We start from the raw sequence: 12,841 nt of genomic DNA, 5'->3' as shown, positions 1-12,841 counted from the left end.
GTCTGAGAGAAATTTTCTCCAATACTTGTGCTGAACTCCATGTGATTTGGGTAGCTTTTCTATTGAAGTGCAACTTTCCACACATCATCCACTGATAGATTCTTGGTCAGAAGAAGACGTTGTCGAAACGGCATCACATTCCGGAGACCACCGTCCTGCCGTCTTTGTTCTCTTCTATAACTGGATTTACAATTCAAGTGTATTAGTATCATTTTTGTTTTCATATTTATAATATTATTGCTATTGTTAAAGAAACATTGAGCGCACTTTACACAGTTCCTGTGGCTCTATCTTCTGACTTATCATGAAGCCATTGGGTGCATGCAGGTTGCCTCTACATCCGGTCAGTGTCCTTTAAAGGAACAGTGTAGACAGGCCCTTGTGATGTCATAGCACTGACCTGTAGACAGGCTGTTTCCTCACTTGATCCTCTTGTGATGAGAAATCTCAGTCTAGGCCTTGTTATTTTCTGACTTTCTGGTGTGGTACAGGACTTCCTGTGAGCCAATGTAACTTGCTTGCAATGTTCCCTCTAAGCTGCGGAGTCTTGTGAGCAAAAAATTCCACTTTGTGAGCTGCTGACATTAAATTTGTGAGTGAGCCATTTGGCTCCTACATAAATTGGTTTGCTCTGAAGCCATCCTTCCTGAGCTCAGACAAAAATGTGTGAGCTGGAGGCTAAAAAACTGTGAGCCAGCTTACACTAACTCATCTTAGAGGGAATACTGCTTGCTTGCTATCTGGCTGGCTGTAATAATCTAGGGGCTTTGGTGAGGTTGGGCGGGTGGGGGGAGCATATGAGTGAAGCCAGTTATTTGTCTGAATGATTGATCTGTTGTTGCTTCCAGAAGATGCTTGGCATTTGTCAGGTGGCTGTTCACGTGGGAGTAGAGTAGCCAGCCATTTATACACTTTACCATATGCCCTTATCCAAAGTTGTACATGGAGGCTCAATGCGTAAAATTTGTGGAAAGAGCAGCTATTACAATTGGGCTAACCGCCATCTTTGGATATTGAATAAACCAGGTAACACTAAATAGTGTAGTATCATTTGCATTACAGCATTAATTGTGGAACAAGATTAGTTGCCTTTAAATGAACACCTTTGAAAATATGCTGTATGTGTGCAGTTATACACAGGGATTCGTAGTATTTAAATTTTTTAATTGCCTTATGCAAGAAATATTCAGACTGCATATGCAAGATCTTTGTTCATTACCAGGATGGATTATGAGGTATTCCAGGATCAGTGCTCATTTCACCTCCTGTAGCTGTTGGATGTCGGTTCTGACAAAGAGGAAGTAGGATGGGAAGGGAAATAGCTGTGAAATTACCCTTCCTTCCTTCCCAGATCCAGAATTAAAACACTGCTGTAGATTGATTGACGCGTGTTCTACGGAATACAGATTGGATAGGCGGAAACCTATTCAAATCAGCACAATCACTCCCTCTAGATGGAGACAGGCCATGCGTACAGATATTTAACCTTCAGAACCGTTTCCTTAGCTGACACTTGGCAGTGGCACCCCGCTGTTCTCCTGTAAGAAACGTATAAAAATCTGTCCTGCCCATTAATCAAGCTTTAGCCAAGCATCTCTGCATCTTTAATCCTTTGCTCTCCTCTTTTCAGCAGCCACCGTTGATGATACTGTGACTGTCACTGCAGTGACGGGGAGTAGACATTCAGGTGTCAGTAGTCAAGATTACCTTACTGTTCTGTAGTTAAGACAGACTATCCGCAGAGCAGAAATTAAGGTTGGTGGACAGATCACCAGAGTTCTGCATTGGGGTTTGACTCCATGAACCATGAATCTGCAGTTTGGCAGATTTCCCTGAGTTGAGCACTTGGAAGGCTGTAATCTGATCCTGACCAGCATCTTGGCTGACAGGTACAGCTGTGCAAAAATTAGCTCTATTGAGCCCAATATTTAGGCTAGTTGTCCAGAAATACCTGTTATTATTTTATGTTCTTTGTGGCTAGTTTGGGACTAAACAATTGAGCTTTGTCCATACTGTAGTCCCCCCACAACTGTAAATCTGGATGTTCTGTTTGAAAAACTGAGATAGGTTATTGAACTGTAGGACTAACTCCAGTAAATGCTATCTTTGACTCCTGCAGGTAGCCTGGTTAATGTAACGGAATGGGAGAGGTTAAGGAAGGGTAATAGAACGTGAGTGTCCGGTTCACAGATGCAGTTGTAAGCCTGTGCGTCATTGACTTGTTTGGCGGAGGGATCTTGAAGCCTTACAGCTGGAACAGTATGGAGATTTTCGGTTGTCAGAGTTTTAGTGTTCAAAATATGTTAAGAATAGAAAGGGAATTTGGTATGATTTTTTTTAAGCTGCCCCCCAGCAGACAAAGAACCTGCTAGCTTTCTAGTTCTAGTTAGTAGATTTATGTTTCCTGTCTTTTATTCCTTTAGGGTTCAGGAAGTCCAGGTACTTGCAGTTAATCAGCTGTCATCTAAGGGTCCTATGGATATATCGCTCCCAGTTACATCCTTGGAAATCTTCATGGCTTCCAATTTACCTTTTTTACATTGTGATCTGAAAACTTGCCAGAAGAGTTTAGTTTGTAGTACATCAGGGACAGATCTGGGACTTGGACTAATAAAATAATTACCCTTCCAAAGACTTTTCCTCCAGATTTGCCTAATTTTAAATCCCTTGAAAATCTGTGCTTAGTATTGTTAATGGCTCTGGTAATAGTTGAATAACAGAGGGACTGAATATTCCTTGCTCTTTATGGGGAGGGGAGCTCAACGGAGTATGAAAATAGAGGTCGGGGGGGGGGCTATCCCTGAAATAAAGACACACACCCCTCCATCTGGGAGTAAGTGGTAGCTGCGTGGTATATCTTAAAACTTTTGTTTGGACGGGATGAGACCGGCTGGTGCTCCATTCCGTATTTTCAGATTGTTTCGTTTAAAAACCTTAAATTGATCAGTGTTGAGTCATTGTTGGCTTCAGGAACGTGTTTGTCAGATCTGGTCTTAAAGTTGGGAGTGGAATAAACTTTCCCAGGAATTCTGCTGTGTACAGTAATGAAGGACTTCCTTAGAAAATCTGATAACATCTAAGCAGGAAGCTCTCTGAGTGGGATGCCTGGTCGTATGAGAAGACTACAGTGGCATTTATTTAGCCCTTCGCATTGATTATCTTGTTTGTAATCTTTACAAGGCTCCCAAGTAGGTTAGTATTTCCCTGTTTGTGGATGGGGCTGGCAGTGCCCTGATGCTATTAGAGTGGCTGCCTAAGGCTAAGTGAATCCGCGGCATGCAGCCCTTCCTGATTTGTCACTTGAGTCTCTTAGCCACTGGTGCTGTATGACTCACGCACATTTCCTTTTGAGTGAGAGCGCAGGAGGATTGATTGTTGTATTAAACCACTTCAGAATTGTCTGAGTCATTGCTGCAGAGAAAGAGACAGGGAAGAATGAAGTCTTCGTGCCTTTTTTTGTCCCCCTCCCCTTGTCGCTAGTGCTTTCCATATCTCATAAAAGATGGAATGTATTTAATTCATGTCATAACTGGCTAACTAGGACATTCTCAGGGAAAAGTAAATCCTGCAGCTAAAAATGTTGATTCTCAGAGTGTTGCTTTGGTTTCGGTTGGGGTTCCTCCCTGCCTTGTATGTTGGCATTGGAGATAATCCCAGTTCTCAGTCGAGATACATCTGTCACGTGATGGAGCCGAGTCCCTCTTTTGCCGCCTGTCTTTTTGAGAAATCTTTGTATAGGATGCTATTTATTAACTCTTCTGTATACTTGTTTTTTTGTTTAAAATACTCAAAGTGGATATAGGTCAAAATAACATATGGCTACAACAGTGTACAGTTGCAGAGGTTCAGACCAGTTTTTCCTTATTGAATGGAACATATTGAAGGGAATTCTTACATAAGTGGGCACACATTAAACGTTTAAAAGGAAGGTTATGTGCTAGAATGAACTGGAAACATCTGTTATCATACTCCCTCTGCAGAGTCTTTGTTCTTGACAGTGTTTACTAAAATTAAAAAAAAACAACCCTAAAAGCTGTCTTTGCTATTAAGAACAAGTTCCCTGTGTTCTAGGAAGAAACAGGCCTGTCTTTGGTTGAGTTTTCAGTTGAACCACATACCCCATTGCACTGAGATTACTTGTCAGCTGTCCAATGACAGATGGAATTAGTGGAAGAGTTCCCTAATCAGAGACCCCAGTACTTTCCCTCTATACTTTGGTCACTCACTGCACTCTGCACCAAAAAAGAATCATTTGCAAAACACCTTAGAATCTTAACAAAAAGGTGTATTCAATCCTCTTTTGGCAAAGAGTTTTAACTCTGGGGGAGGGGGAGTTGGGCCAGAAGAGAACTTCATACTTCGGAGGAACCCCTTGAAATACGGGCCAGAAAGCCGGCTTCATTCAGGGTCTGCTGTGGTAAAGATGATCCATTTCCAGATGGGAGGTGTATAAAGTCTTACATGCTTCTCTTTTTGTGTTGTGGATTTTTCACCTTTTCAGATTCGCTATTAGCTGATTTGTGTATGCATAGAATAAAAGCTGTTTGCAATTTGTACTGTGGTATTGAGAGACGTTCTGGATTATTTTCCCATAATGAGCTGACCGCATTATTCCGTTGGAGGGATCTTGAGTAACGGAAGGCGGGAAGCTTTGCATTACCCCAAATATGCCCACGGGCTTATGGTCATGGAAGAATTACAGGATGGCCTAGACAGACCATCAAACAATACTGAAATTTGTAGGTGCTGGAAGGATCTGGAGAAAATAAGGAATCTGTAACACTTCCCACATTGTGAGACAGGTGAGGAAAGGAATGCAGCCCCGTAAGCACTTGGCGTCAGTTCCCTCTAAGCTGTGGAGTCTTGTGAGCAAAAATCCTACTTTGTGAGCTACTGGCATTAAAGTTGTGAGCGAGCGATTTGGCTCCTGCATAAATCAGTTTGCTCTGGAGCCACCTCTCCTGAGCTAATACAAAAATGTGTGAGCCGGAGGCTAAAAAACTGTGAGCTAGCTCACACTAACTCAGCTTAGAGGGAACACTGCTTGGCGTACATACGACAAATCTCTGCTTCGATATGTACCCAGCCTGGGATCAGTCCCTGAATGCCTAAAGATTAACGTTGAGGTTTCTTTCACGTTTCCACAAAGTTGACACTATCCTTAACGTTCGCAATATTTATTTATTTATATACTGGATTTGTGAACTGCCCAATCCCCGCAAGCACAAGGCTCTGAGCAATGGACAGCAGTTAAAAACAGTGTTAAAATCAATAAAATCCATATAGCAATTACTGAATCTCAGATGGCGTCAATATTTCTTCTTGACTCACTCCGGACTACGTTGCCGTTTTGCAGATAGGGCAAGGAGGGGGCCAAAGCGAAAAGATGGAGGAAAGGAAAAGGGAGCCGGCGATGATGGGACTGTTGCTGTCCTCCACCAAAGGCCTGGCGGAACATCTCTGCCTTACAGTCCCTGCAGCATTGCATTAAGGCCTGCAGGGCCCTAGTGGTATTTGGCAGACAGTTATCAGTTCTAGCTTAATCCGTTCCCACAGTGTGCATATGAATGAAAGAGTCACTGTGTTGAAGGGATCAGAAGTTCTGCTAAAGGTGTGGACAGATCCATCAAAGGCTTTACTACATTCAAGTGTAGTCCCTGACACGTGGATTCCTTTTCCTCTAGACATCCACCAGATCTTCCACTTCCAAATGATGGAACAGGTTTGTACTTGCTCCCCATAATACGTTTCTTAAGTACTCTAATCAGTCTGAAGTGGGATACCAGCAGTGTTCCCTCTAAGCTGAGTTAGAGTGAGCTAGCTCACAGTTTTTTAGCCTCTGGCTCACACATTTTTTGTCCCAGCTCAGGAAGGAGGGCTCCAGAGTAAACTAATTTGTGCAGGAGCCAAATTGCTTGCTCACAACTTTAATGCCAGTAGCTCACAAAGTAGAATTTTTGCTCATGAGACTCCACAGCTTAGAGGGAACATTGGATACCAGTGTTTCCTTATTCCTCCTCCTTTGTTTTGCCCCCTTTTAATATTTGCAATGCTTTGATTTGGAAGCCAAGGCTTGGATCCCACCACAGATGGAAAAGGGGGGGGGGTCTGCAATTACCCCCCACACAGCAAACTTCAAACTACCTCCTTTCCCTAAGCTATTCTGGAAGGGGGCACCCAGGAACAACATGTTGGGCCAGGGGGGTGTCACAGTAAGAGAAATCCATTCTGTCCTTGTGAATTTTAGGCAGAATCCAAGCCAAAGTACAGTTTGCATTATTTGTGGGACTTACCTCTAGGGGTTGCAATTGTTTTATAGCTTGGCATAGAAATGATAAATACCTGTATGTTACGGTCAGTGTTCCCTCTAAGCTGAGTTAGTGTGAGCTAGCTCACAGTTTCTTAGCCTACAGCTCACAGATTTTTGTCTTAGCTCAGGAAGGATGGCTCCTGGGCAAGCTCAGTTATGCAGTAGCCAAACCGCTCGATCAGAAGTGTACTGCCAGTAGCTCACAAAGTAGAATTTTTGCACACAGGACTCCCCAGCTTAGAGGGTGCATTGCTTATGTTAATGCATGCATCCCGATATTTGAAACTTAGTGACTTTGCTGCCTTGTGGTCCAGGATATATATACACAAACACCAGTAGTTCAGAATATGTTGTCATGGCTGCCTTGAGCTCTGATTTGATGTCATGCTGGATGCTGTATTTTTTTTTTCCTTTTCATGTTAAGGTTGATGTATGCCCCTTGCATCCATCTAAGTCAAGATGAAATTGTGCCGGCATTATTAAGAATTTTGTTAAAAGTCAACCTATACTTTGTATTACCACAGATAGCATTTTGCTTGTAGGATGGCTTGGCATTTAAAGACCTTTTATTTGTGTGTCGATCTGTTTTAGGATTTATGACTGGATGCCTGAACAGCCAAATATATTCCAGACTGAGCAGCAAGAACGTCTGAAGAAGGAGGTACCGGAGCTGAAAAGCTGCATTTGTCCCACTGTTAGCCACTTCAGTTCTATAGGTCTATGTAGATGTCGCACTGGCTCTGTGAACCCAAGACTGGCAGAAAGCACGGAGAGTTTGTAGCGGGTCTCCCCGCTAAACAGAACGCTCCTTGAGGCGCACATTCAGTTCTTTCCATGAAACCAAGCTACTAATTGCCTTGCCTGTTCCTGTCTCCTGATGAAGCAATAACACGTGGTCCACAGTAGTACATTAAAGAGTCATTGCTGGATTGTCGAATCACGCTAAGATGCTTGGTCAGTGGTAATGATTGATCAGTTCTGACTACACGAGAAGACAAACCAGTTTTAAGATGAAATCTGTGTACTGTAACATACCGATCTGATTTCTGAACAATCCAAAGTGCAATAGCTGCATGTTGCTAGGATCTGAGCTGCCAAACGTCCTTGTATAAATGAATTAACTCCAAGACTAGTCTGGTTTAAATTAGCAGTGAAAACCGTACTGTATAAAACTTGGCTTGCAGAAAGAGGACCTCCAATGCATGCATTTGCACTGATGCATGCATCTATGCACATGTGTGCCGTCACATTGCACAACTGCAGTTAAGTCTCTTGTTTTGTTTTTTCCATTGCCTTCAGGTTACTGCTATCTGTATGTATGTGTGTGTGTGGGTTGTGGTTTTTGTGCTGTTTATTTTTTTCCAATGTACATTGCAATGAATAATGTAGTGGCTACAGGTGAAAAGTTCCTTTTCTTCCCTGTGTTTTTGTATCCAGATTTTGCTGAAACTTTGAAGATTGTAAAATCACTATATACCAAATTGCCAGCATCTGACCATAGGGTTAAAAAAAGTATCATTGTACTTAATGGAGCAGATGCGCGAGACATGAGCCAGTAAGTACTAAGCATGAAGCGCATTCTGCAGCAGTCCTTGTGCACTTGTGGTGCTAATAAGGTGCAAGGGCAGTAAGGGCTGAATAAAAATGCTGAGTCTTTTCTGCTGGAAAACCATAAGCTTCTGTGTGTAGATGGTTAAAATAAGACTTGGCATCTTATCTTTGTCTGGCCACTAATAGATATGTGTGTGTCAAAACCTAGATTTGATTCTTAAGCAGGTAATAGGCTCTCAAACTTTAACCACTGGCTACTGTACACTATGTATAACTTATTCAGAAATTATGGTATAGAGGATCTTGTCGCATATGTGTTCGCCTGTCTTTAAAAACCCACATTCCCTCCCTCCCCCCACAATAGCAGACAATTGAAGCCTGATAATCTGTAACTTTTTACAAAGTGTTAAGTGCATAATGAAATTCAGAAAAAGTATTTATTTTTTTCCCTGCCTATTGCAAATCAGCCAGTTGAAACAATACACTTGTATGATATGAATCTTGTCACTGCAGTACAAAGCTGATTGTATAAGAGTTCAATAAATGCCAGTATGTATCTGTGTGCTTGGTCTGTACTGCAAAATGGGGGGGGGGGGTTGGGGGGGAGACAGTAGGAATGTTTCCAATCTCTTTATATTGATTCCCCCAATTCCCCCAATAAGCAACACGCTTTATATTGATTCCCCCAATAAGCAGCACGCTCTAGGTCTCTGGGAACTGTCTTTAGTTTAAACATGCAGTGCATTTTATACCTAAGATTCAGCCTTAGCTCTGCCTTTTGCTTTCTCTCTAACAGTTTGAAAGCCACGCTGTTTGTGCATGTCTGTGATATCTAAGCCAAGTGGCTGAGCTTGTGCTTTGTGAGCATCCAGGATACTTTCGCACTCGAGGATCAGATCCTTTAACATGAATCTGCTTAATTAATAGTGACTTCTACCTCACCTTCAACTACACGTGCTGCTCCGGATGCAGCAGTCTTCAGGAAGAGCATGGACAACCATGTGCCAAAGCTGACCATGGTGCATCAGCTGTAACCACTTGCTTAACTGTTTGAACCCATAAAGTTGTTAATATTCTCTGTTGGGTGGAAAGATGCAAACGTTTTAAATAAATAGTGCTGAAATGATGTTTCCCTATAACCCTTAAGCCACTTTGTGAGGGAGGATCTTCTGAACACAGAAGGAGATCACCTCCACTATGTGATACAAATATATTTGTATAACAACTAGTCTACATTCCTGTATGATGACGATGATTCTCTGTGTGGAACCTGCAAGTCGGATCTTGTGTGAAATGCATCCCCCTCGGAAGACACCCTTCCGTCACATCGTTTACCTTGGACAGCCGTATTCACCAAAACGATCAAAAGTATTTTGTGAGGGAGTTCCACGTTCAAGTTCCACTAAAGAAAAGTAAAGTCTGAGCGAGTTACTTGGCTGTATTACAGCAGGGCGGCTCCTCTTAGGCTTGTATCAGAGGCGTCTTGGAACAGGATGCTTGATTTTTGGTCTACCTGACCACTATTGAAAAGGCCTCAAACAAGGTGACATCCCTGTCTGCTGATTCCCCCCTGCCCAGCAACTGGGATTCAGGGGTACATTCCCTCAACATGGAGATTCCCTTATCCCTTACATTGGGGATATATTTTAAATGCCCTTTGAAACCCATGTGATCCAATAGCGATTACTGTATCTCGTGCCAGAAAATGCCAAGTCGATGTGCTGCGACCTATATTGCCTGATGTAAATCTGTGTTCTGTCAGGATCACTGGGTGACCTCCATGTGAGGGTACAGTTTCTTCACACTATGCATACTTCTGGTAAGCCTCCTAGCTAGCTAATCCTTCCATTGTAGGGAAGATGCTCCACCAGTGCAGAAAAAGTTACCCTTTTCTAGCCCTGTGCCGTTCTACCTAGGAGGACCAGAACTGTATACAGTATTCCAAAGGAGCTGCACCATACTGTATACAGTATTCCAAAGGAGAGTCAGTTTGGTGTAGTGGTTAAGTGCGTGGACTCTAATCTGGGAGAACCGGGTTTGATTCCCCACTCCTCCACTTGCACCTGGCTGGATGACCTTGGGCAAGCCGTAGCTCTGATAAGAGCTGTTCTTGAAAAAGAGCAGTTTGTGTCAGAGTTCTCTCAGCCCCACCCACCTCACAGGGTGTCTGTTGTGGGGAGGGGAAGGGAAAGGAGTTTGTAAGCCGCTCTGAGACACCTTCAGGTAGTGAAGGGCAGGGTATAAATCCAATCTCCTCTTCATCTAATTAGAAGAATTATGCTTTCTGTTTTACAATCAGCCCCATTCCTTATAACCCCTAACCTGGAATGTTCCTTAACTACCCCAACCCCACGATCATTTTCTTGGGTACGCACTGCCATGAGTTCAGAAGCCACTGGTAGATAATGTCAAGTTGGTGATATGTGTTTACTGCAACACACATCCCTTTCTAGTTCTGCTGAATCTCTCTTGCCGTATGCTTACCTATTCACTTAGTTTAGGGAGATCTTGCAGGAGCTCTTTAATCATGTTTGCATCATCTCCGAACTCAGCCGCTCCCCACTGTGAAGGTAGTCACACAAATCTGTTCCAGAAACCCAGATCTCCCTGGCTGAAGTATAGCTTTTTATCCACACTGACTCTTCCTTTAACGATACCAGAACTAACAGAGCTGTTTTCAACCTTTCCTGATCTAGGGCCTTCTGAACATGGGGCCTACTGAGCTGCAGGCATATTACAGGGTGTCATATGATGGGAAGGGGGGGAAGTTACAACGTCACCAATGTCGAGGCCAGGCCTATAGGCAACAGGCCAACGGAGCTGAACACAGGAAACCCAACCAGAGCACCAGAGAGTGTACCGTAATGAGGAAGAGTTGGCCATAAATAACTTTCTGCCACTGAGCGGTGAACACAGGGGGACCTTGCTTCACTGTCCTGCTGCTCTTTTCAGCATAAATGCAAAGGTAGGCCAGAGTCAGGGCATCCTCAGTCACTATACAGTGGATTGTTCAAAATGGCAGCTCTAAAGAAGCTTGTGAGTCATCTGAAGGTCCTAAGTCACGAGTTAAAGACCACAGCATTGATCTTGGGTGAAGCAGGATTGTTCTACTTTAGGGAAGAAAATTGGGTCAATGATAAACTTCTGTCTCCCTAACTGAGCAACAATGGTGAGCCAGCTGCAAGCCTTCCTAGGCAGCAGAGACCTTGCCAGTGCGGTGCATGCCCTGGTGACAGCTAGATTAAACTTCTACATTGTGCTAGCCATGAAAGTTGTCTGGAGGCTACCGTTGGTACAGAATGCTGCAGCCAGAGTTGATTGGAGTACGTTGTAAGGACGTTATCACTCCAGTTTTGTTACTTCTACTCTGGCTTCCAATTTCCTTCTGGACTCAGTGTTAGGTTGTTGGTGTTGACCTTTAACGCCCCATATGGCCTGGGACCAACATAGCGTAAGGACTGCATTCTCTCATACGAACCTACCCGTTCACTCTGGTCATCTTCGGGGGGCCTGGTTTAGTTACCCCTGCTCTCTCTGGCTAGACGGGTGGCCTGGCACCAAAACTTTGGAAGTCCCTTCCCAGGGATATTTGTCTGTCTCCCTCTATGGTGTCTTCTGCCAGGGCATAAAGACTTTTTTTTGGGGGGGGGGTCTGGCATACCCCCAATAACATTCCTCCTTGATTCTGGTGCTGTATGTTCATGTGTTTTTATTGAATTGTTTTATAATTTTACATGATGTTTCTAATTGTTCAAATGTTTTAATGTTTGCTGCTTTAGGGACCCCGCTCAGGTGGAGAGGTGGCATAACAATGTTTTTAACAAGGTGGGCAGCCGCGTTGGTCTGAAGCAATAGAACAAAGTTAAGAGTCCAGGGGCACCTTTTAAAACCAACAAAGTTTTATTCAAGGTGTGAACGTCCGTGTGCACGCGCACTTCGTCAGGTGATGAAATGGAATTACATATCCTAGTTGTATATATGGGGTGGCTTGTTAAATTAGCATGCAAAATAGCGAAGTTTTTTTTTTAAAACGGATCAGCTATTTTGCATGCTTATTTAACAAGCAATCAAGGCACGGTGGATAACAGAGTGGCTGCGGAGACGGTGAAGAATGAGAGCCAGCAGATGCCGAAGGGAAGCACAAGATTAATTCTGAGTAGGCGGCGAAGAGTATTGGGGTAAGCATGTCCTTGATTGCTCACACTTGAAAAAGAATGAATGAATATGAGTTGTAACCAGATTATAATTTATTTGTAAAACAGCTCCATGTATAAAAAAGCGACCTGATGAAGCATTGGGGGAAACGGAATACCTACCTGGGAAATCCGTCATTGTTTGGAAGCAGCAGCAGCATCGCATGAAGTAAAATAAAGGAATAGAAGAAGCAATGTTTGTGGACTGTAACTGTAAGAGAATCGTTTTTTCCCACAGTGAACTTTGGTGGAGTGTACCCCTGTATATACAGCTATGATATGGAATTCCATTTCACCGTCTGACGAAATGTGCGTGCACACAAAAGCTCATGCCTCAAATAAAACTCTGTTGGTCTTAAAGGTGCCATTGGACTCTGCTCTAATGTTTTTAACAATAATTATTCAGGTGGGGGGTTATTTTGAGACTCAAAACAAGACACCAGTCTCTTCACCAGTTTGGTGTAGTGGTTAGGAGCGTGGACTCTAATCTGGGAGAACCGGGTTTGATTCCCCACTCCTCCACTTGCACCTGCTGATGTAACCTTGGGTCAGTCACAAGCTCTGGCACAGCTGTCCTTGAAAAAGAGCAGTTTGTGTCAGAGTTCTCTCAGCCCCACCCACCTCACAGGGTGTCTGTTGTGGGGAGGGGAAGGGAAAGGAGTTTGTAAGCCGCTCTGAGACTCCAAGTGAAGGGCGGGGTATAAATCCAATCTCCTCTTCTTCACTGACCCAGTGAGCAAGGTAGGACGTGCTAATTCTCTACTCCATTGATGTATAAAGCTGATAG

At 43.5% G+C, this 12,841-nt stretch overlaps 1 protein-coding gene across 1 annotated transcript in view; it reads left to right on the top strand.

The window, feature by feature from the left end:
* Positions 1-7,741, top strand: part of GPCPD1 (glycerophosphocholine phosphodiesterase 1) — a 57,158-nt gene extending 49,417 nt beyond the window's left edge. The window contains exon 20 of the mRNA XM_015407314.1: positions 6,902-7,741. Within this exon, the coding sequence (XP_015262800.1) occupies positions 6,902-7,091 (190 nt within the window). The 3' untranslated portion in view covers positions 7,092-7,741. The remainder of the gene's footprint in view (positions 1-6,901) is intronic.
* The last annotated feature ends 5,100 nt before the right edge of the window (positions 7,742-12,841 follow it).

This window comes from Gekko japonicus, unplaced genomic scaffold (assembly GCF_001447785.1).
Source record: "Gekko japonicus isolate JY-2015 unplaced genomic scaffold, Gekko_japonicus_V1.1 scaffold2752, whole genome shotgun sequence".
Lineage (NCBI taxonomy): Eukaryota > Metazoa > Chordata > Lepidosauria > Squamata > Gekkonidae > Gekko > Gekko japonicus.
This window is presented reverse-complemented; position numbering and strand designations above follow the sequence as displayed.